Source organism: Nothoprocta perdicaria, unplaced genomic scaffold (genome assembly GCF_003342845.1).
Source record: "Nothoprocta perdicaria isolate Ctin4 unplaced genomic scaffold, notPer1 scaffold_243, whole genome shotgun sequence".
In the NCBI taxonomy this organism is placed as follows: Eukaryota; Metazoa; Chordata; class Aves; order Tinamiformes; family Tinamidae; genus Nothoprocta; species Nothoprocta perdicaria.
This window is the reverse complement of record NW_020455470.1, coordinates 97,100-121,410: the sequence shown is the minus strand read 5'-3', so window position 1 is coordinate 121,410 and position 24,311 is coordinate 97,100. Positions and strand designations below refer to the sequence as shown.

The 24,311-nt window shown below is 42.4% G+C and overlaps 1 protein-coding gene across 1 annotated transcript; it reads left to right on the top strand.

Annotated features, from left to right (window-relative positions):
• The first annotated feature begins 301 nt into the window (after positions 1–301).
• SOAT1 (sterol O-acyltransferase 1) lies at positions 302–24,311 on the top strand. Its single transcript, XM_026039827.1, has 15 exons — positions 302–427; positions 7,565–7,623; positions 10,891–11,033; positions 11,129–11,188; positions 11,590–11,697; positions 13,076–13,358; positions 14,136–14,214; positions 14,907–14,988; positions 15,689–15,734; positions 16,727–16,856; positions 17,295–17,392; positions 17,894–17,992; positions 19,021–19,156; positions 19,970–20,115; positions 20,983–24,311. Exons 1-15 carry the CDS (start codon positions 304–306, stop codon positions 21,037–21,039), a joined length of 1,650 nt encoding a protein of 549 aa, XP_025895612.1. The 5' UTR covers positions 302–303; the 3' UTR covers positions 21,040–24,311.

Below are 24,311 nucleotides of genomic sequence, written 5' to 3'. Positions count from 1 at the left end.
ATATAATTAGAGTTTTGGTGAAGAGAATGTTTATGGTGGTAATGATGAGGCGTTTGCTTGGCTATTTCACTCCTCAGTGTTTGCAGTAGGGGGAAAAAGCAGGAAGTGTGATCCATCATAAAGGGCTGATGCATTTATGYTTGTTACCCCCTACCCTTGCTTTGCATTTTTAATGGAAGGAAAGAAAAAAACAAAACTTTACTCTGAAGAAGGCTATGTTGATCTATTCTTAACTAGTGTAAAGAATAAATGAGTTTCTTCATTAATAATTTCCTATCCTTTTTTTTGTCCATCTAGACAACAATGGCGGGTGAAGACTTTGTAAGAAAACGTCAGCCTGGCTCCACTATGACCTGCAGGACCTCTGAGAATGAAGAAATGCAGAGGAGACCTGAGGGTGAGAGGTCGCTCCCAAGTGCAAGCAACGGTGAGATTTTAATTATTGTTTTTATTTTTTGTTTGGGATTAGTTCCGTCTCTGCCACAGGATCTCCTCTAGGGTGTGCTTCCCAGCTCCAAGGTATGGCCTCTTCATGCTTGGATTTCAGTTATTTTGTTCTTAGACTGGTTTCCATGGGAGACCTCCACGGGGACCAGCTCCATTTCTTCAGCAGATTCRGGTTAACCTGGTCGACCTTGGCTGCCAGACAAGGTGTAATACAAGAACAAACAATTGCATGTGTATTAATTTGTATTATGGCCACATCAGTGGTAATATGACTTGAGCTGGTTTTTGTGGGTTTGCTGCCATGTACTTTCTGTCCATTGACTTGTAGGGAAATTGTATGGGTGTCTAGGTTTTGCCTGTGGACTCTGGGCACTGTTAGTCTTGGACTTGAGTTATGCTATACATTTTAGGAACAGTTATATTTTTTTAACAGAATTTTTGGAGGGAAAACTATCGCAAAAAACACTTGACGTGACTGAAACCTTAAAATCTCATTCTACAGTGTTTATGCTAGTCAAATGTGACTGTTCCGATAATGCTCTTTTTAGAAGTTTTCAAGTGTTAGGGTTCAAGGAGTTAGTCTCTATTGGAAAACAAAATATAATGGGATTAGAGGCAGGCTTCTCTTTCATCATCTATGGAAACACCTTAATTTACACATGGATTTGAGCTCTTGCTGGCTTGTGGATGAAGAATAAGTATAGCTATGGTAATTACCACTTGACAGATGAGTGTTCCCCTTCTTGATAAGCCCTTTTGTTTTTAATCCTTCTGAAATGCAACAATGTCATTGCAGGTAGATAGTTTGGGTTCAGAGCAAGTAAATGTCCTGGAGCAGCTCTTGAGTGTATGCTGAGCTTTCCTCCACAGACGTATTCCTGCTGGGTTTTGCTGCAATATTACCACTCTCGATGCTTATTTGGTATAGTGAATTCCTTACAGGTGTGTTAGAGCCACAATCTGTCAGTTGTATCTGTTTGGGCAGACCCATGCACTTTTGTGAAGTGCTAGCAAGTTACCGTGTCCCTCTTTTTGATTCCGTCTTTCCAAAGCTTAAGTTGGCCAAGGAATTTGCAGCACTGTGAGCAGGCTGGAGTTGGGGCTAAAACATCTAAAAATGAGTACTTGGATATCATTCTAGACTGACACATCTGAGCTTGTCTGTAGCTAAGTGCAAAGTCCAAATGCAGTCCAAAGTGCAGTAAGGGACACCAAGGAAAGCTGATGGAAATCCTGTTCTGGTGAGACTTGGAGTCTCTGCCTCTCAGAGTYGCTGTCAGCTGAGCAGAAAGGTCACGAAGACTTCTTAACAGTGTTCCTGGTTTCTGCAGATGCTTCGCTCAGCACAGGGATAGGAGCAGTACAAATGTCACAGTGCTCGCAGGTGTGAATGCTGCAGGAGGCACGAGTCAGCCTCTAATGCCTGACCATATCAYAGGACATGAGGAAGATGCATCCCTTTGGCTAGAAACTTCTCTGTGCAGTTGGGCTAGGTCAGCAACTCAAATGTGAATGAAGGCTTCCAAAGTTGATGTCTAGAATATGTGGTCTCTTCATGTTGTACAATATTTTTTTTACTGAGTTTACACCAACTGAGCTGAAAGAAAAGCTCAGTGGAAGAATTTCTCAGGGAGATGGTTTCCTTTGTGCTAGCCATTTACTTGGGAATAGCTTTTCATCAGGCCTTAGTCTTTGTATATGGCTTATATTGCCAGATATACCAAAACATCTTATTTACACCATGGCATCTTAATAGTAAATGCCATGCAGAATTTTAAACAAGACATGTTCAGTGTGGTCAAGAGATTCCAGCCTGATTAGAGAGGAATCCTGCAGAAAAGGATCCTTTCCTGCAGAAAAGCTAAACCACTAATGTGATATACCACCTGATATGTGGTATCTTCTCTGATTAAGGTCAGAATCTGCTTTTAAATTTGAGTTTGTGTAAGCAGACAAGTGGTTTATTTCCCAGAGTATGTGAATTTCTTAGAGACCTATAGGCCAGTTATCCCTTTTCTGTTAAAAATAAAATGTATTGGCTGACTTGAACCTGTTTAGAAGCATAATTTGGAGGTGTAATTAGATCTGTGCATTGGCTTTGGAAGAAGGTTCCTGGTTCTTACACTTCTATAGCATGTGTGGGGTTTTTGTTTGTGTGGGTTTTGTTGTTTGTTTTTCCTGCTCCATCAGCATTGATGGAAATGGTTTCATTGCTTGCCAAATTCTCTGACTGAACAGTTTGTATTCAGGTTCTTCCCCGTTTATATTAAGGTGGAAGTGTTCATAGCTTTGAGATTGCCAGAAGGATTTTTCTGTCTTTGTGTTTGTGTTGTGCTGATTTAGCTTGTATTTTACTTCCACAAAGTAGCTGAAAGTAGCTACTGGCTGCTTACTGGCTACTGGCTGAAAGCAGCCTTTTTTTCTTGTTGTATTGCCTCCAGTGTTATATTTATAACTAATTTTGTRTTGGCATAGAGTCAACAAGTGATCKAGGCAGAGATCATCCCTTGCTGAGAGTCAGGGTTCCTTAATAAGAATAGTCCTAAAATATGTAAATGAATCTAAAACTGTTCTGCTTAATGAGGTATTGATCATAATACCTTATTGGTGAGAGAAGCTGAGATGGTTGCAGTAGGAACTAATGAGAGAGATTTTTATAAGATTGTCGAAGACATAGCTCTTCCATATGCAACTGAGCTCCTACAGAAACCTGAGATTAGACCTTTCAAAATAGCAAACTTCCGTCTGTGGAATCTGCCCATCTTTCCCTAGAAATCAGGAAAGATTGCAAGTCTGGTGGCTGGTCTGCTAATGAGCTTTATGGCCTATCTTTGTTAGGCTAAGTCTGTTTAGTAAAGCTTGTCTTGAAAAGGAGTTGTTATCCTCTAAGGAAGAGGTTGCTGTGGGTTGTTCTTGGCGCAAAAGTTCATGARGTGGCATGAATAGTGTGTGCCTACTAAGGGATGTAGGAGGAAGGAGCTCTGGAGCAGGGATCAATCCAGAAAGCTGCTTTACCGTAGGTGTCTGACTTGCAGCAACAAGCGAGTTGTACAAGCTACTTTTTATGGATTAATTAATTTAGGATTAAGCTCTGTGAATTGAGTTTCTCGGATGTATTTCAGGGACATGGATCAAACAGTTGTCACTTTTAATCTTAAGTGGATTCTGGCAATAAAACAAACCCTAGGGACATGCTGGCTCTCCACAGATTAGAGAAAGCTGTTCCCTTTTGCTAGGGCAGAGTCGGTTTGGTTTCTGTGTTCCTGGGGGCATGACCCCTGGACCAAGTCCCTCGCCAGGTTGCGGTGCAGTCGCGTAGATCGTGTGCTCTTTAGGCAGATCTGCTGAGCAGTGGAGTCAATTCAGTCATAACTTGCCTCTATCTGCTGGGTGGCCCAGTAAGTGAGCATAACTCAAAATAAGGTTTGCTAGCATCCAATTATTATGTGTTGTATTGCAGTGGACTGCAAAGCTTCCCTTTTTGCAGTAGACTAGATGTCTTTAATATAGCTGTCCTTCAGATAACGTTCCCAGTGGCTAGAGGAGCCTTAGAATCCAGGTATCAGACAGTAACAGGAAGTCCCTCTGTCAGTATTGCTGTAACCTCATAATGATAACTTGCCCAGTCAAGAAAGATTAAGGATAATATTTTTAATATTTTTAAACTCCTCCAGGATAGAGCAATACTGAGTATAAAAGCATTAGCCTATAGCTAGGACTTTGCAATGAGATTCTGAAATGAAAATCTTTAACATTGGGGAAGTGATTCTGGACTGAGAGTGTGGTTTGTTTGTTTTTCTTGTTTGTTTTGTTTTTTGTTAGACACAATCTTGTCTGGTGTGGATACCTGTCCAATCCACTCCAGGTACATGTGGCTATAAACTGTAGTTTTATTCATATGACTTGGCTTTTCTGCAGAGAGGCATTCTATTGTGAATGCTCTGCAGTGATTTGGACAGCACAGCGGTTTCCCACCTCATCCTAGCTGCTCCTTAACAAATGTCCCAGCCCAGCTGTTGTTGGGCAGGGAATGTTTCAGAGTGCTGGACTGCAGGCTGTTGCTGTGGTTGCTGAACTCATTACAAGGTGAAACCATGATATTGCATAAAAGCCCTGCCTTTATTCAAATGACTTAGTCCTGTTGGTGCCCTTGGCTGTAGTTTCAGGCTTAGTGGTTAAGCAAAATTTCTGACTGCTTTCTAATACGGTTTGTATTGTAGAGCCCCTTAAACTATCCAGCCCTCTATTGAATGGAAACTTTTTGCTGGATCCCAAGCTGCAGCACTAACTCTCATTCTATAGTCACCCCAATGTCACTTGTCCATAGCATATACAGTAGTAAGTTGAAAAATGGAAATTTGACTCTCTGGAAAAGTTTGTGTGAAATGATTTGAGAAATGTAGTTTCACAAAAGTTTACCAATTAGAACTTTGCTCAGTTTTCAGGTGATCTCTTTTTAGCCTGGTTTTCTAAGGCAACAAAACTTACTTGATTACTCCTTTGTTCTTTTGACATTTGAGCTCTCTGGAATTTGGGGGGGGGGAGGTGTGTGTGCAGAGGTGTCAAAGATCTTGGGAGAATCTGTTCCAGCAAACCTAAGATAAGTGATCACTGAAAGTTCCTACCAATACCCCTTCTGATGGGAAGGGAGCACAACTCCTTTCAGTTTGCAGCTTCCAGAACTCTGTGCAGCAGGGCTCTTTCAAAGCAAATGCTACTTTAGTCTCCTGGGGAATTTGCTACTTTTTCATAATAACCTTCACTTGAGATTTTCTTAGGAGCTTTTAATTAATTCCTGCACTCTTAAGACACATGTCATGTTGCTTTAAATGCCGGGTTGTGCTTACTTGTCCTGTGCAACCCAGAATCCAACTCTTGTAATGATGCTGCGGTCCCTAAATGCTACAGAGGAAGTCAGCTTTCATTTTCAGTGTTAAAGGAGAACAGATTCAAATTTCTATTAACGCACAATTCCTTTTGAACAAAACCATGTGATGATTCCCTCTTGAACGCTCTTTGAGGTCTTTAAGTGGTGCCTTGCACAACAGAAGATGAATGACTCGGAAAGAGCCTGAATTGCAACTTCTCTGTTTCCTGTCTGGTAAGTTGGTGTGAGTTTATTGGGCAGTGCTAGGTRGCAGAATGACTTGTTTGATGGCTCTTCTTTTCAGGAGACTTTTTTTCATCCTGGACAAGAGGCAAGGAAGGTTACAAATAGTTTCACTTGCTTTGTTACATGAGTGTACTAAAGATGTTCAGATCTTGATTTAGAGCGTTTTTAAACCTTGGTGTATTTCTAACCTGTGCAGTGTGTGTGTGGGTGGAGTAACAAAGAAGGCTGTGTGCAGTTAAGCAGTTACAACATAAGTGTCAGATCTCTCTTTTGCGCAACCATTAAAGATGTACTTTGGGTCTCTGTAAAACTASGTCCATCTTTCAACCTTTTAAATCAAAGTTTTTGTTTTCTGGGAACATCTTCTGGGCAGTGGCGGTAACTGAGGCTTCACTGAGAGTTGTGGCGGGAAGTATGTTTTCCAAGTTATAGCTATTTATTTGTAATTTCGCTTAGAGAAAGTAGCACGGTTCCCAAAGTCCCATGTTTGGCACCATTGAACAGCTTCCAGCACACTTCATAGGGCCCTAAAGACTGGCAGCTGTGTAGAAGAGAAAGATGCAACTTCCTACTTTTCATTTCTTCCTTATTTTTATTTTTTGGAAGTTTTTGTGCTGCAAGTTCAGTAGCACTCTGTGCTGTTGTAACAGACAAGGRCATGATGCTTCTTGCTGCCATGTGAATGGGAGGATATTAACATCATTCTGAAGTGGGGAGCGGATGCATACAGGGCAGTTCTGCTCATGGGAAAGCTTGCTTTTGGTGAGGGGAGGAGGGAGCATTTGATTTCAGCCAAATGCACAAGCTGACTGGCAGAAAGGACTCAAACAGGCTCTTACACCCCTTTTGAATTACTTTCCACAAACTGCTTTAACTTGGYGAGTATAAGCTTAAATGCTGAGGTTATTTTCTGTTGTAGAAGCGAGACATACTTAGCAACCAGCAGTGTTAGTAATTCTTGTGCTTATTGCTGCAGTACAAGGTTGCTAAGTAATGAATTGCTACCACTAGTCCATTCTTCAGTCTACAACTTGAGTTTGTGTAGCAGTTCTTATAGACAAAAAGGCAAATGCCAAAACCTCTCTCAAGCAACTTCTCTGTGTTTTAGTTCTCATTATTGTGAAGTAAAATACCAGGTGATTTTCCAATAGGGTGCCATCACTGCAGACAAGCATGTTCTTTATACACGGGTTGTCTGAAATGGCAATTTTAATTGTATATCTTGTTCCCCTTGATGTTTATAAGGTTTTTCTATGTGTATAGGCCCTTCAGATATGTATAGTTGCTCATGCAGAAGAYGGATTGAATTTTTGAAGTTCTGAATATCAGTGAGATACTGGTAATGACAAAGTCAGATAGCGATCATGACATAACTAGATGTGATTGTTCGCTTAAGTGCTAAAGCATATTGAGGAACACAGACCAAAGTCTAGTATTTTGGTGGATGGAAAGGGTGGAAGTAATCAGGTCTCAGTACCAGCTATTATTCCAACTTGCTGTTCTGCCTATCTTCAGAGCTGCTAACTTACTCTGTTTGTGCAGATGACCACAACTTGACCACCTTGTCTATTAACAACAGAGACCTCCAGACAACTCAATCTTATGTCTAGTTCTCTGTGCAAAAGATAAAACCCTGATAAAAGATCAGTACGCTTGCATATAACCTTCTGGGGGTTGTTCTAGTTGCTGTTTCAAGGCTGAACACGTTTAGAGACCTTGAAGACTTRCAGAGTTGCTGATGGAAAATAAAGCTTTAAAGTCCAGCATGTTATCAGCTTTTCCTTGCCTTACAACACTGTGCTTCTAAAGGGGAGTCTCAAATATTTACTTAGAGTTTATGAACTTCGTGCAGCTTAGTTTTGAACTTTTTGGAATCTTAGCAGAAGCTAAAAGCATTTGAAAAGTACTGGTGGCTAAGCTAGCAGATGCTGCTGCTTGTGTTTTCAGTCATGCAGGTCATATCACTGAAAATACAACTGTTAAATATTTGCTTTCCTTCCTTAGGCCGAGTTGATGTCGACCATGTGATAACAAGGAAAATGCAGCTCATAGCAGAAGCTGAGGTAAATATGCTCTAATGGATGCTGGTGGAGAGAAGGGGGGTGATTTGCGGTGGATGATTTTTGGAGAGGCACCGGTCCTGGATCAAATTCTTCTCAGGAACATACCAAGAGTAGTGTTTGCCTTCCCCCCCCCACCCCTCCCCTCCTGCCCTTTATCCCCTCATCATTTTTCTCAGTTGCATGAAAGAGGTAATATCAAAATGCAGTTCTCTTACCTGACACCAAAAGAGTAAACTCCAAAGATAAGGGTGAACTCTTTGGCCTGTCGTAAAGTTGAACTTCCCTCGCTGCTACCTTCTGGCAATGCGATTGTCTGCTGACCCTGCACTCTGCTTCCATTGACAGCTTGTACTTTTAACATTTAAAGGACCGTGTCCTGCCATCCACTCAGTAATAGGCAACATGTAGCCTGTATGCTACAGCTTCTCTTTCTTACCCGTTGAGAAGACTTTCCTGTGCTTTTGTCGTACTCTTTCTCATGGAGCAACACCTGCGTTTTCCTTCCGCAAGGAAACAGCATGAATATGTTTTGAGTTTAAGCTGCTGTTGTCTTTGCTGAGATGAGAAGGCGTTTGTAGACCTTTCCAAACCGCCCTGGGAGAGGTGACGTTTGGCCAAGTTACATGCAGTTAGTTTACAGTGAACCACTCCCTCCGTGTTCTCTATTGTTTCTTAGCACACGGCTTCTTCGGGGCAAATTGTCCTGCACTCTTGCTTCACTTTACTGCAGAGATTTCAATGGTAAAGGTGAAGTCATCTAATGTCACAATCCTGTACACGCGTTAGAGAAGGAATGCTTGTAAGTCAGAAGGAAAACAACGGCCTGTACCCTTGAGATATTTCCCTGTATTACCCTGTCTTCCCATTGTAACAGATAGTGGGTGGTGAATTTACATCAGAAATAATTAGAGGTAATTAAAATATGATTAAAATACAATAAAATATAACTAAAGAGTGGGTGAAATACTGGAGAACTACTGGAACTTTATTTTCAGCAGTAAGCTGCAGGGATATTTGGCTTAACTTCCTCTAACTTTGGATCAATTTAGTCAGCTTCTGCTCTTTATGGCATAGCATTCTTCTCATAGTTGCCTCTGACTCTGTAATGACTGGTTTATTTTTAAAATTGAATTATGAAGCTTAGTGGATTTGTCTGATTCCTTGTCTGGAAGACTTTTAAGCCTCCTTCCAGAAGCTCTTTCAGTGCTCTCAACTGGAGCGGGGTATGACAGGATTGCTGTTGCTGTAAAAATTCTTTTGGTGTAGAAATTTGTTCCAAAAGGAGCAGGAATGTCAGTTTTTTTGAAAGGAGTGTATGTGCATGCTGTAAAYTGAGATTGTGTCAGGAAGCACTGGTTTTGTTACTGGCTATAGTACTTCAGTATTCCAACTCCTGTTTATAAAGGGGRAAAAAGCCACATCACCTCTGCAGGAGGGAAAAATTGGACTCTACCCCTGGGAAAGCAATTTTTGAGAGTAACTGGATACTAAGAGTTGCTGTTTCATTACATACTTAGGAAGATTGTTTGTTTTACATTGGCAGTTGCCAAATAGAGGAAAATGTTTTAAGTTAAATATTAATTTCCTCTTGTGCCCTCTGTTTTAAGAGATGTCTCTGTATCTGATTGCTTTGGAACATGAGAAACACATGTGATGCATATTTACTTCCAGGGAGTCTCGTACTAGATTGTGGTTTATGTTCCTGTAGGGTTAAACTTGTGACAATTGCCAAGCAACATATTACACAGTAGCGCTCTGTGAGAATGCATCTATTCTAATAAGAGATTAAAATCCCTTGTGTTGAAAGAGGTGCTCATATTACTGCCCCCCCCAGCCATGTCCACCTAAAAATCAGTGTAAGCATGTCTGGAAAATCAGTTCTATCACTGATAAGCAGTGTGAGTTGATGGGAACAAGCCTCTTTAAAAACAGTTATTGGAAGGATCTCTATGAGCCAGATCAGTGTTGCAGCTTGGAGCTAAAGGCTCCTGATTTTAGTTGTCTGAGTTTTCCTTGCTTTGCTAGGCTTTWTTCCTCTCTCTCCTTAAGAAAAACAGCAGCTCCAGCTTTCTCTAACATAATAGTGAACTATAGCACCCAGTGACAAGAGCCGTGAGCCATGTGTGGCCATTTGAGAATGCATCCCTTCTGCACTGAACCAACCGCTGCTTTCTTGCCCTCACTGAAAATGGGTTTCTCACTTCTGTTCTATCAGCCTTAAAGATGAATCTGTGCAGAAACTGGGAAAATGCCAGGCAATCCTCACTAATAGACACTTGCCTAACAGCAAAACATGCTACTGGGTCTCTAGTCATTTCTTGAAACTTAACTGTCTCCTGTGCTGAAGATGAGCTTTCTGGAAAGACTTTTGGTCTGGGAGCTCAAGGTTYGGCTTTCAGTCATGTTTCGTCACCAGGGTCAAGTACTGGGAAAACAAACATCTGAGGGTTTGACATTGAGGAACTGAATGCTCCAAAGTCCTATAAATCACTAGATCTTCTGAAGTGAAGATAAGAACAAATCTTGGGATCTTTAGGCTCTTTAAGCTAGACACAAATGATTTTTTTTCCTTCAGGGAGTTCATGCTTCCTAGTTTCCTATTCAGAACAATACTTCATGTGAGATTTGCACATAGGCATCTTATGTTGATATAAAGAATAAGAGAGTTTATACTGCAGCAAAGCATATAGCTTCTTAGAGCTTAATGTAGTCCTTCTCTACAGAAACAACTAACTTGAGAGTGGTGAAATGCCTTAAAGTGCATCTTGGGTAAACTACACTTGGAGAACTTATCCAACGCACCAAGCCTTCATGATTCCAGACTAAATAGTAGATTCTACCCACGAGATCTTTATGTAAATCTTATTAATTTTATTTCTACTGGATTTAATGCTAATGGTATGATGAATTAAGACTATGTTTTCTGGGGCTCCCTTCCTGAGCTAACTTTTTTCCCCCCCGCCCCACCTCCCCTCACCATAAAATTTATGAAATCCCTGCCACTGCAGGTGTTRGTGAAGGCCGGGATGTTTACTTTCCTCCTCTGTGTTGCATCTGATAGAGAAGATAAACATTATTCAAAGTACTCTGGCCTGGGAGGTGTGAACAGGCCAGAGTAGGAGTCTCATCTTGGCCAAGTTGGCACTAACTGTTGACAGGTCGAATGGGAGCATTTTGGGAATGCCTTGTCCTGTGCCGCTCTGGCACAGATCCCTTGTGAAAATATGCTGGAGACTTAAGCACCATATTTTGTTTCTACTCTGTCAGCAACTGAAGCCAGCTTTCATGAAGGAGGTGGACAGTCACTTCACGGAGTTTGTGAACAGCTTGGTGGCAAAATCAGCACTCCTGGATTCTTCATCTTCACTCTTTCCAGATCCTTGTTCGGAGAAGGACCTACACAAAGCCAAGTAAGTCAGTTTTAGGTTCATCCTGTAACAAGGCTATACATCCTGGGAGCTTTATTTTCTTCATTGTCTTGAATGTTTACCTGTCCTGTTTGCAGGACTTTGAGAGCCCCTCCAGAACATGGCAAAATCTTTACTGCCAGGAGATCTCTCTTGGAGTAAGTAGCTTAGCTTTATTTTCTTTTTGTGGAAAATCTAATGGCAATGCATTTGCTGGTAAAATAGTCTTTTTTTCCTTCTCTTCCAACTCCTGTGGACTAATTTATTTTTAATCTTCATTTCTTTCTAGCCCGTTTCTACTACAATTTGCAGGGCTTTCCTAATGCAAACCTTAATTACTGTCTCCTTGGTACCCCTTAGATGATAAATATTGTTTATTTGTGGCTAAACTGAGGAAGTGCTAGACACGAAGACTGTCTTCTGAACTATGCATTCACTTTTGGTCTCTTGGATTGGGATGGCACTGATATCTTCTTACCTTGCTGTGAAATGCTTGAAAAGCTAATGTGCTGGAGGTGTGATGTTCCATGCCCTGATAGCGTTTGAATCTCTCCCTTAGTGAACTCTTTGAAGTGAGTCACATCAGGACCATCTACCACATGTTCATCGCTCTTCTCATCGTCTTCATCCTCAGCACACTTTTAGTGGACTTCATTGATGAGGGAAGGTAAGATCCCTTTTGGAAAAGCAAGGGGCAGGGTGAGTGTGTGCTTCTGAAGAAGCAGCGGTCCCTGACRCTGTGCAATGGTGAAGGAAGGAGGAAAGGTTTTCCTGGGATACCCTTGCAAAAGGGAGAAGGTGACTGAAATGTTTACAACATGTGCTGAAATAGCTTTTGAGGTGAAGTGATAATTTCAAAACTGATAGCTAAGCATTTGTAAAGGCATTCATGTGTATTCCCTGAGGGGCTGTGGCCAGTGCAGTTAGGTCAAATGTTTAGTTCTCCGACTGGTGAGAGGGGTTTTTCCTGAACACAAACCACTTCAGTTCAGCCAGTGCTGCTAGCCAAACGACAGCTTTCAACTGCCTGTTTTGACTGAAGGGGAATGAKGTTTAGGAAAACACTTTAAAACATCGGCAGTCCCTTCTCTTTCTGGAAGTAGCAGTTCTGGCGAAATGTTTGTGCTTAGAGCCCTGTTTTTTTCAGGTGAAAACCCTCAAGGATATTGTTCTCTGCAGGTATACAGTTCTGAACAATACTGTGAAAGACTGCTTTCCTCACGCTTGCTTGTTACTTTAAATAGTGTTTTTTTTGCAAGCTGTATCAGCTGTATCCAAGTTGGATTACACATTTATCTTCTTGATTTATCTTATCTTCAAGACAAACTGTAGCTTTATCCACCGATTATAATCGTTCCTTTTGTCCATGTATTAAAACTGGCTCATGCAGTACTGAATATTGCATAGTGAATTGTAATTTAATAGTAATATGGGCATTAGGAAATCAGGTATTTAGCCCTATATAATCTGCTAATAGGGGTGAGTTCTTTGTGATTATGGAGGAGGAAGAAAGCTGCTCTGTTCTGCTTCCACTCGAGCTTGAGTGAGACGAGCTGCTTATACATAAAAATAAGCTCTGACTTTGGCTGGTCCTTCTTGAATTTTGATTAATGAATGAAGTATCTAGTGTCCACATCTTTGGAGTGAGCATCTGCAAGTGTCCCCAGAAGCTCTTTTGGACTGTGATTCAGCAGTGGGTTTAGTCACATGCTGCTCCTTAACAGGGATGAGCTTGAGCACAGTCTTAAAGCATATACTGGTCTTARTGTGCTTAAGCCCTGTGGAATTTGAAGATAAGCTGTGCTCACCGCACTGATGACTTGAGTCTTTTATCTTCTGTCTTCTGATGTCCTTCCTGTTGGTCGCTTAAGTCTGCAGCAGACAGCCCTCTGCTTCAGAGCTGAAACTGCCCCAGGGGCTTCTCACAGAGCTGTCAAACCACTATCGCTGGGGAAGTTAGCCTTCTGTTGCCATTAAGTTAAATAGAATTGTGTTTTAATGAAACAATGGACACTGAATATTTTCTTTTTGTGTGTGCCTTCTAGGCTGGTCCTGGGATTTGATCTTTTGGTCTTTGTTTTTGGAAAGCTTCCGGTTGTCTTCTGTACTTGGCTCTGCATGTTCTCTGCTGCGGTCGTGGTTCCATACGGCCTCTTCTCCCGATGGGCCCAGGGCTACAGCAGTTCCTCCCACCGTGTTATCCACTCCATCTTCTACGGAACGCTGTTCACACTCTTCCAGACGGTTGGGCTCGGGCTTGGATCAACCTATGTCGCTATAGCGTATGCCCTGCCTCCAGCTTCCCGGTTTATTGTAATCCTGGAACAGGTGGGTTGCTGCTTTGTGTCTTTGAAAGAGGTCTTCAGCGTATGCAAATGGGAAGGTTCCCRTTTCCGAAAGGGCGGATTTTTTTTTCATATTCATAAAATCAAGCGAGAACTCTAGATGAAGTTGAGCTCTGAGGTGACTTCTGAGAGGTCTAATGAGAGAGTAAATAGTAACCTTTACTTTGGCCCAGAAACTCCTCTTTTTACCCTATTCAAGCACTTTCTTATTTTTTTGAACACACTGCAAGGCTGAAGCATTTATTTCTGTCTTGAGGATGCTAAGCACTTAAGCTTAAGAACCCCTTGTGCCGTAGTTTAAAGGAAGCTGCAACATTCTTCYAAAAACAAAAGAAAAACATAGGTAGCAAGGGGTTCCTGTTTTCTCTCCTCTTGCCAAGAACCAGCAGTCTGCAATGTGTCCATAAGACAGATCCTCACAAAGAGCTGAGCTCACTTTCAGGATTTGAAAACATACTGGGCTACTGAAATGGATAAATTTCTGTGTTTCAATTTTAGATATATGCTGACTTGCTAATAATTTCTTGAGCTGTTTTGGTTTCCTTGCATTGGCTGTAATCCTGTAAGTGTAAATGAAATACTTGGTTTTTCTGAGTCATGACTACTACTGCATTCCCAATTTGCACTGCTCTGATTCATGTCAGTTAAATAGACTTGTGGCCAGAGGAATCAGCCTTTTGTTTTGGAAGGGGTAAATTGGCAAGACACCAGCATGGCAAATGGGTTGTTCTGAAATGCAGTCTCTATCTCGATTGTACAGGTCCGCCTTGTTATGAAGGCTCATTCCTTCGTCCGAGAGAACGTTCCGAAGGTCCTGTCGTCTGTGAAGGAGAAGGCGGGTGAGTAACTTGCTGCGCTGCTTCTGACAGCTGCGTGCAAAGGGCTCCTGCATCCCCTCCTCTGCTCTGAGCTAGCCACGTGAACAGGAGACAAGTGATGTTTGGGTAGGTGACTTGACTGGGGAGCTGAGGAGGCTCCAGGCCAGAACTTTGCATGATGATTTTCAGCCCAAATCTTTTGATCCAGTATTTATACAATTTGGCCTTAGACAATTCTGTTTGGGGACTAAGCTATTGATCTTAGATCTTGCTTCARCAGGACTTGCCTTTGCTTGCTCTTGTCTGCAGAAAAGGCAGAGGCTGCCTTCCTGCCACCTACTTCAGTACCCTAGTTGAAATGCCAACAGTTCTTGAACCATAGACTCTTTCAGCAAGGCATGTCAGAGCGGAGCATGAACCCCCACGTTGATATGGAAAAGACCTTTAAGATCATAGAGTCCAACTGGCCATCTTTCCTAGGTGGGGAGAAAATATGTCAAGGTGTTAGCTTACTGCTGTTAACTTTTAAACCGTTTCTTGGGACTAATTCTCCTAGGTAAGCTTAACTTGCTCAATTTTCTCTGCATATCTCACGCATCTCATTCCAGACTGACTTTTTTGAAGTGAAATGGGTAGTAGGTTATAAAAGAGGATTGCAGCGACTGACCCTTCAGTGCACAGTTTGAGTATTGCATTTTTCCCCTTTCTTCCAGGCCCTGTACCTGTGCCCCGAATTACTCAGTACCTGTACTTTCTCTTTGCTCCCACCCTCATCTATAGAGACAGCTATCCCAGGTAATATGAGCAACATCAATAATACATTAAAGCAAACTATAAAACTRAAGCTAGCATTAAGCATCCCTGGATGTGATCTATTCCATTTATGAGTTGCAGCTTTCGGGTAGATCTGGTTGAGTCCTTACCTTGGCAAGGATGAGACAAGTGTCTCTGTAGAACTCAGTCATACAAACTCCCTCTACCACTAGGAATATTCTGACTCTCCAGTTGTGGCTTTTCCTCCCTGGGAAGTGCACCTGTATGAGCTCTCTACTGCGTTGCTGGAGCAGTGCAGGCAGCTTGTAGAGGGGTTGCACTTGAGTTTCAGGTGACGCTGGTAAGCAGCCTGTCTTATGAGTTTGAGGAGGTAGGCTGACTCATCTAAAACCAGGTGCTCCTGGACAGTTTTGTTGCGCTTTGACAGTGTGAAGTCAGCGATCCTGTGCAACTGCTGGGTGGATAACCACCTCCTACGTAATTGCAAATGCTGCTCTCAAGATACCTTCCAGTTTATGGGATTGTCCAAGTTGTGTTGCTCTAGTTGRAAGGAAGGAACGAGTGATTTGGGCAGTTGTCTTGTAAGATGTTAACAGATTAAGAACCTSTGAATTCCTAAAATGGTTTCTTTAGGGTACAGGGTTTTAAAATTGGTAACTAAAGGGAGGCTTTTGCTGCTCTGAGATTGTTTAGATGTGACATTGTGCATTTTTATTCCTAGGAATCCCACAATAAGATGGGGGTATGTAGCTACCAAGTTTGCACAGGTGAGTAATGCAGTTGACTAATGCATTTTAAGAAATCATCCAAACTGTTGCTAAATGGTTATGCCTTTAGCACTGAACTGCTTTTTACTTGGTCTGGGGCTTATTAGAGAAGAATACCTTTTAGTTATTAAAAACAGAGAGGATCATCTTGAGTCTAAAAAAACACGTGTTTAACTGAGCCTTTCCAGTAACTTTAAGTCAGTGCCATTCCATACAAACTACAACTGCATTTTGGGAAACGAGAGGGAGCAGTGTCCATGCCGACTGACCACCTGACTGCTGACTGACCACCGTTGCACTGCATTTTCACTTTTTCCAGATGTTAAGACCAATTATGAAATGAAGATTTTGGTAATTATTGAGCTCAAGTCTGACCAGATCTTTACTTCAGGGTCAAAAGAGCCTGTCTGGACATGAGCTTCAATGGCTTCTTGCAGATGTACTTCCACATAATGACTTTGTTTGAATTTTGAGGAGGTGGTCACAGCCTTCATTTTTGCATGATACATATGTATTTAAAAACAAATTACCCAAAGCATGAAAAGACTTTTTGCCATTTGCAGTCAGATCGCTTTAAAGCAGTGACTTGTACTTTGAGCTCTGCTTCTGGAGGCTGAGTTCATGAGCCAGGTAAGCTGTGAGGTGGCTTGACCTGTAAATATGATTTAATACTAAACTGAACCACACTTATTTTTCAATCACTTTTGTTTCAGACCTAGCTCACAATGTACCTTCCACACTTACACTGGCAAATCTTTTGCATCATAACTTACGTGAATAGCACCCAAAGTAGTGTGTAGTTTACACTGCTTTTTAGCTGTCAAAGTGCTGTAGAGGTGATTATGGCTTACTTTGTCGGAACCCTTAGGAAGCTTGATAGGTAGCAATGTAAAATAAGATACTTGTGCTGGCAGCTGCTGCCCTTCTCCTGGAGTTGTAGTGTGTGTGTTAATTGTGTGTTTCTCTTGTGGAGCTAAGTTGTTTTCTTCCAGGTKCTTGGTTCACTTTTCTATGCCTACTACATCTTTGTGAGACTCTGCATTCCTCAGTTCCGCAACAGCAGTCAAGAAACGTTTAATCTTCGAGGCCTGGTTCTCTGCATCTTCAATTCTATTCTGCCAGGTAAGGGTCACTCTGCAATTGCAGAAGGAAGGGGAGAGGAGTGTTTTGTATTAGACACATAAGACAACAGCACTTTGTGCCCTGCAGAAGCAGAAGGGGAATCCTTTTGAGGGAAGTAGTAGGCTGAGCTTAGCAGTTTTGTGGGGAGGCTTTGGTGTTGTGGTGATAAACTTTAGAAGGAACAGCACAAAATGACAAGTTGGGTTTGAAATTAAGCCTTTCAGAGGCAATTTCTAGGCTCTGTGGCAGCCTTGCAATTGCTTCTTGGTGTAAGAGGGACTCAGTGTGGTCAAAAATTCAAATACATTGGCTTTTTTGCATCAGTAGCATAAAGTTCCCATTTTAGTGTGTCTAAGACTAGTCTTGACTGTTACATATTCCTGATTATACCTGAGCAAAAAAAAAAAGAGTAATCATTATGACACTGCATGTTTCCAGGTGTCCTGATCCTTTTCCTGGTTTTCTTTGCATTCCTTCACTGTTGGCTTAATGCATTTGCTGAGATGCTGCGCTTTGCAGATAGGATGTTCTATAAGGTAAGATGCACAAGCTACAGACTGTCATTAGAGACAGCTTTTCATTCTCTCAATAGGTGAAGTTTTATAAAGCTTCTAGAATTCTTTTCTCAAATGGAAAGAGAAGGAAACTGGRTGATTTAAATAAATGGAGCATCCACAGTCTTTGCTTGTTTTGTTGTCTTTGGGTTTAAATTTGTTGCTACCCTGCTCTACCCTGTAGAAGAGGACAGACCTATTTAGTCTGATTTTTWAAWTTTTTTTTTCCCTACAGTAATATAACCTGTTCATGAACAGAAGCAGACACCAGACCTTAACATATGTTTAGTACTCTTTTGGCATATCAGCCAGTGCATTCTGAGATGCAATGTTTTGCACTTAAAACTATATTTAGTTCTGAGTAATGGTACACACTRTTTTATGGTGCCATTTCTGTTGGTGTTACTTGAATCAATGTATCGCTGAAAGAAGATAAAAACAGGAGTTATGCTTGTTTAGATTGGTTCTTTTAAATGCTTTCAGGACTGGTGGAACTCCACTTCCTATGCAAACTACTATCGAACCTGGAATGTAGTGGTACATGACTGGCTCTACTACTATGCTTACAGAGACTTCCTTTGGGTGAGTAGCAAGCAAGTCTTTTCCGTAAACCTCTTCCATAAACRGCAAGGCATTTTTCCTTCCTCTTCTTCTCCCCTGGTCCCCCCCCCAAAAGAAGCTTGTCTGAAAAAGTGTTGGGAGGGATAGAGAATTTGCAAGCAGAGGAATTAAAATGAATAACTTGTAGCTGTTGTTTTCTGTGTCTTGCAGTGGTTGTGAGCTGGTGGTGTTCTGCAGTGACTTACACCTAACAAAGCGCAGATCTAACTTGCCTTTTTTTAATCTTTCTGATTCAAGGTGGTGGGGGAAGTGATACTGTCACAGATTGTTTCTAGAAACCTGTTTGGTACTAAGAAATATCTAACAGTATCTYTTGTTTGAGCAGCAGGAAAAAGCAGTTTCTTTAGTGGTGTTAAAAACTTGCAGCTTCTCRTCTCAAGCTTCACCAGCAAGCTTCRCTAGCTGGATAAGTTTAGACAGTGGCAAGTGAATAAGGACTTGTATGTCTGAAATATTTTCTGGTCTCAAGCTGCTACTATGTAGTATCCTATAAGCCTTACCTTCCAGCATATGATATTCCAGGTTAAGCAAAGGTTACATAAACATTTAATTATTGAGCAATACAGTACACTTGCCAAAAAAAAGAGCGTTGCTGTCTGTAAAGTCCATAGCTGATTCAACTTTGCTCATGTGAGTAGCTCTCTTGGAGCATCTGTTGTTCAGAATCAAGTCCTGTGTGTGTGTGTGTGTGTGTGTGTGTAAAATGGAGATCTGGAACCCCCTCTACTTGGCACAAGTCTTACCTCCTTTTCTGTCTTTTGATAAACTCTGATAGATACCTCATGAGTGGAGCCGAGGTGAGTATAAATGCAGCAAAGCAGAAAGATGCATGAAGATGAATGCTTAAAATCTACCACGGGCTGAAAGCACACAATGCTTCAGGTGTTTYGGTTGGAGCAAATCCTTTTTAGCTCAGGCAAATGACTCTGAAACGAACAGGCTGAAAACACAGTGGCAYAGCTTATCCATCGTTGTAATCTCTCTTTCAGTTTTTTGGTAAGAAGTTCAAAGCAGCAGCTATGTTGTCAGTCTTCACTGTCTCAGCTGCCGTGCATGAGTATGTCCTGATTATCTGCTTCGGCTTCTTCTATCCAGTTCTCTTCTGCCTCTTCATGTGCTTTGGAAGTAAGTTCCTGAGAGAGCATGTGAGTGTTGTAGATTTGGGGAGCTGGTGATGAGCATGGTTCTCAGATAAGTTTTGCCCTTTTGATAGCATGTAAGAGACTACTGGTCCCATTAACAACCTGCTCTTGAATCACAGCACTGTTCCTTATCCAGGAGCCCACAGCTGTGGGCCTGGACCTTCCAGATGGATTTGTGCAGCTAATTAGCTCAGCACCTACAGACTGGGTTTGCAAACTTGGGTCTTGGGGACAAGCAAGGCATCAATGGTGAGCAGGAGAAGGCTATATATGATATACTGATRTACGTTTGTTAATAGTACTAATTCTTCTTTGCAAAGCCTTAAACTGATACATGTCAGCAGACTGGAAGTGGTCTTCCTCAAAGCTGCAGCAAGAGACAAATTATTACTTAACTCTTATATCAAGGAGAAGGGCCTGTTTTTTACAAGTTAGGACTTTGGATGTTTTCTTTTGGGTTCTGAAATAGGAAGAATTAGGCTGGAGCCCTAGGGCATCTCTGTCAGCATGTTTTGGTCCCCTGCCTAGCATAAGCAATACTGATCCCAAGCAAGAGCTGTGCCAGCTTCTTTGGCAGGCTGGGTTTTCGTAGCATTAGATCAACTCATAGGTTTTGCTATAACGCTAGGTATAGATGGGTTTGTGTGTGTGCTGCAGTGACTGGAACAGCCGTGGGTTGCTCAGGGCAGAGATATAATGGGGAGGAAAGGGGATATGCAGTAGAGCCAGTGAAACTTTGACTCCTTAATCTTGACGTTTTCTTATGAATATTGCCTTTCATTTCACCTTTTTCCAGTGGTCTTCAACTTCATCCTTAATGATAGGCGGAAAGGGCCTATCTGGAATGTGATTATGTGGACGTCCCTTTTCCTGGGCCAAGGTGTCATCATTTGCCTCTACAGCCAGGAGTGGTATGCCCGCCAGTACTGCCCTCTGGAAAATGTGAGTGACCAGCCTTCCTCATGCAATAACTGACCGTGCACGTAGCTTGTTCCTCCTTGCCACGGGAACAGGGCAGGAGTTAAATGGCATGAGCCTTTCTGACAATATACAGGATCAGTTCATTAAATGCATTCACTGCAGGAGCTGTAGAGACTCTAGGAAGGCTTTGTCTAATAGAATTGCTTTCACTAGTGCTCTTTCTGTGCCTAGTGCCATATTGTACTTGAAACTTTTTTTCCCACATCATCTGGGAGGGCATAAGTTACTGCTTGAGAGCACATTAGGCCATTCAGGCTGTGTGAATGGAGCAGTAGCATTTGGTCAACAAGGTCAGGAGAAACTCTTCTAAGGTGCCCACAAAAACTGAACCTAAAAACAGAGCCCTTGCYAGTCTCTGGTGTGGATGGCAGTGAGTTGGTTGCTTAAAAAGCAGAAAAAGTAAGGGTCCAGCTCTAAAATCAAGTGGACAAAATATAACTCACTTCTGATATCCAGTTTCCTATTAAAAAAACAATAATAAAAAAAATTCTGCTATGCCGGTTGACCTCAGTCTTGCCCTAGAGTGTTTCCTGGAAAACTAAACTTGGTTTTGAGTTTGCCTTGCTTTGAGTTCACAGTTGTGAAAGGGACCGCTTCCTGACACCACGTGCTACAGGACACAGCGTTCGACTGGTGTCGCAGCTGGGCTGAGAGGGAGGATGGGTGAACAACCTGTTATGACTGTAGCCACTTCCATATCTCTGAGTGGAGGCAGAGCTGGGCTGCAGGGTGCGAATGTCTCRTCTCCCCTGCCGGGGGACCGAACAGATTTTCTTCAGCTGCTGCTGTTTGCCTAGGACTGACACATTACCTGTCCCTATTTTCCAGCCCACATTCCTGGACTACTTAAAGCCGCGCTCGTGGTCGTGTCATGTACAGATGTAAAAGCAGATACCTCTGGCTGCATCACCACAGAAGATCAGACTTGTCCTCCAACCGTTTGGACCACTTAACCAGCTCGCTACGGACTTTCACAAAGGAAGTTATGCCTCCTGGCTTTTGGGGAGAAACTGTAATATTTTCTTTTGTCTGTTTTTTGTAACTTTACTGAGGTGACCCAGGTGAACTGGATTGTGAGAGGCTTCACAGGCAGCATTTGGTGCACACTGTCCCACCTTGAGCCATTTTGACACCAGTAAAAACAGAGCTGAAGGTGGAGTCTACTGGAATCTTGCTCATCCACGAGTCCTCCGAATTGCTGCTCCTTCTGGACAATAGATCAGACTTGTTAGTAGCTCCCTATTGGCCTCTGCCCATCTCCCATCCCTTTGCAGTTACTKTCCCTTTTGGTAATGGGATGTGTCTGCAAAACTCAAGTTCTTTGTGACSCTACTTGTTGCTGCAGCACTGACAAGTGGCAGAGCAACAGGTTATTTGCGTCTTTGCTATGAAACTAGCCAAAGTATTCCTGGAGAGCTTTGAGAAATGCACTCTACTTTTGCCAGCTGTTCGGAGATTTAAAATGGATAGAGGAAGAGGGATTGTCGGCTGCCTCGTGATTGCATGGGAGAGTCGGTTCTTGCTTTACCAAGGTTTGCTACACTCAGAAGCAAGGCACGGTGGTGGCAGTTTAAGCCCTCATTTTTTTATGCTGAAAGTCTTGGTTTTCTTAAGTAAGCCCAATTTCTGCATTTAAATTTGCAGCCAACTTGCGTCCGTAGCATCTCTGTGCTCTGAAGGCCTTGTGACTTGTTTTGTTTTTCCCTTGTTTCATTTTTCCTTTTTTTCCTCAGTTACTATTGCTCACGGTGGTCGGTTCTCGTAATATGTTTTACAAGTTAAAGAACTTTTGCTTTAATTAGGCAGGTGCTTTAAGGTATACAATTTGTTAGGCTTTCTTTGGTGAGAAAGCTTTGAAATGTTGTGACCCTACTGTAAAAAAAATTGAGCTTTACAGGTACTTAGTGCTCTCTCATTTGAACTGTGTACATCAAACCCAGTGCCAGCAGGTTTTGGTGCCTCCTGCCAACATATCTTAACAGCTTCTAACTGCCCATCAATGGACAAGAAGCAGTTGGAGTCAGAGCTACTCTTCCTCTCATCTGTGTCTGCTCTGGCACCAGGGAGGATTTCAAGTGAAGATTGGTTTCCTAGACACTGTCTCATCCTTTCGCAGTCCCATACCGACTTTTATGGCGAAAAATATGTATGAATTTGTCAGTATTTATTTTGCAACAGCAGTTTCYTGATCTGTCAGGCAGAGTCCTTTCCCTTTGGAGCTTAGTTTGACAGAGCAACATGATAAATACTACTCAAGTACATGGATCTCCAGTTCTATTACAAACACAGCTCCCATTACTGAAGGGGGAGATGAACTTGGTTAGAGATACCCTAACTTTGATCAAAAGATTTTTCTTCACTACTTGAATGTTCTCTACTGGCATTTTTCAGTAACCTTACCTGTGACACTGAAGTGTCAATGGTTGCTGAACTTGTGTTTCAGTCCAGTTAAGACTCTTTAGGCTACTATTTTTTATTAACCCGAGTTCACAAAATCTAGGTGTTACTTGAACTCCTCGTTTTTCAGTTTCTGTGGAAAAATTCTGCTCCTCTGGAAGGACATTCATTGTGTCAGTTAAATCTGCCAAATCTAGGCTTTGCATATGTGGTTCTCTGCAAAGGAAAAACAACAACAAAGAAAAACTCCTGCTAGAACTTCTTTCTTTGCCGAAACAGTTCTGTTAACTTCAGGGGGAGTTTGTGAATATGCTCAAGCCGAGCAGTATTAGTATATAAAATCCTGAGAAAGCCATGGATTACTTCTTCCTCATTCAGTTTAAATAATACTATTTTTTTCAGGTCACCTTTGAGGGAGTTTCTAGACCGATTAAGGAGTCTCTCTCAGCTCAAACTTCCTTTAYAAAACCAACCTTCACACTCTTTGTGGCCAAACAGTTTTGTCACCTGCTTAACACAGAGTGGGTGCAAATCCAGTCTTTGAGTCATGGTGCTCAGAACAACTACGTACAGCTGCAGTTGCCCTCAGATAGGGTGTCTATGTCATGGATCGGGTACTTGAGTCTTTCTTGATGCCTGTGTCAGGTCTTGCTACTATCTCGGTGCTCGCAACAGGAGACAAAATCATGGCACTTTGTGCCGAGTAGGGTGTTTCCCTCACAGCTGGCCCTGTGCCATGTCCCTGAAGAGGGGGCTCAGCTTGTCTTGTGTCAGCACCCTCAGCGTGAGGAGCCAAAGGGCTCGAGTGGCTGGCAAGCAAAACACAACCAGAAGGGGTGCTCGGCTGTTGGAACTTGCCTGGTTTTGATGGGGGCAGATTTGTAGCCTTGTAGATCAAGGTATCTAGCGACTCTTCTGTTAAGGCATTAATGCTTGGGATTATTTTCAACTTGTTGGATTTTTTTWAATTGCCTTCTAATGTGAGCTTGTTTTCATTTTTCTGGAGGGGAAATAATGTTTTGCACGTTGCTTGTTTAATTAGTCCCTTACACCAAGGTTTGTTTTGAGAAGCGTTTCCTGAGGCTGTGGGAGCCAGAGCCAGCTGTGCGATGGCTTTCTGACCAATAACTTGGATGCTGAGGCTTCCAACCTGTCATCTTCAAATTCTTAATAGCGATTAGTATATGCAGTTCCCTGCCATTCTTCCCAGGACGAGCATCACAACCCTTGCTTCCATGGTAACTCATCAGTTTGGAAGTGGGAGAAGCTTCCAGCTCTGGAATGGTGGCCAGACAGCTGCAGTGTTTTGCTCAGTAACACCAGGGAAACAGTATTAACGTGGTGGAACGTGTTCCAGTTTTCATGGAGATACCGTCTCGGGAAGGCTGAATCTGTACAGCATCCTCATGCCTAGTACGTCCTTTGCATCGGGATATTTGGCTCCCAGTCTCCAGAACTGAAACAGTCCTGTGCCGTCCAAGCTGGTCAGTGGGCTGTGCGCTGGGAGAGCCATCCAGATACGGATGGGCTGGGGAAGGTGGCAGTCCTGGTGTGTGTGGTTTTGTGGGGTTTTTTYCTTCTTTTTTGTAACCCAGAATGATGTGGCTGACACAAAGCCATCCATCTGTTTAAAGGAAAACTGAGTTGCTTGGGCTCCTGAATGTAGATGGGCCAGAGGGATGGCCAGACTGGTGTGAACAGGGCCTGGGAGGGAGCCCCGCTGCTCCTGTGGAGCCTCTGAGCCAGCCCGGCCCCTTGCA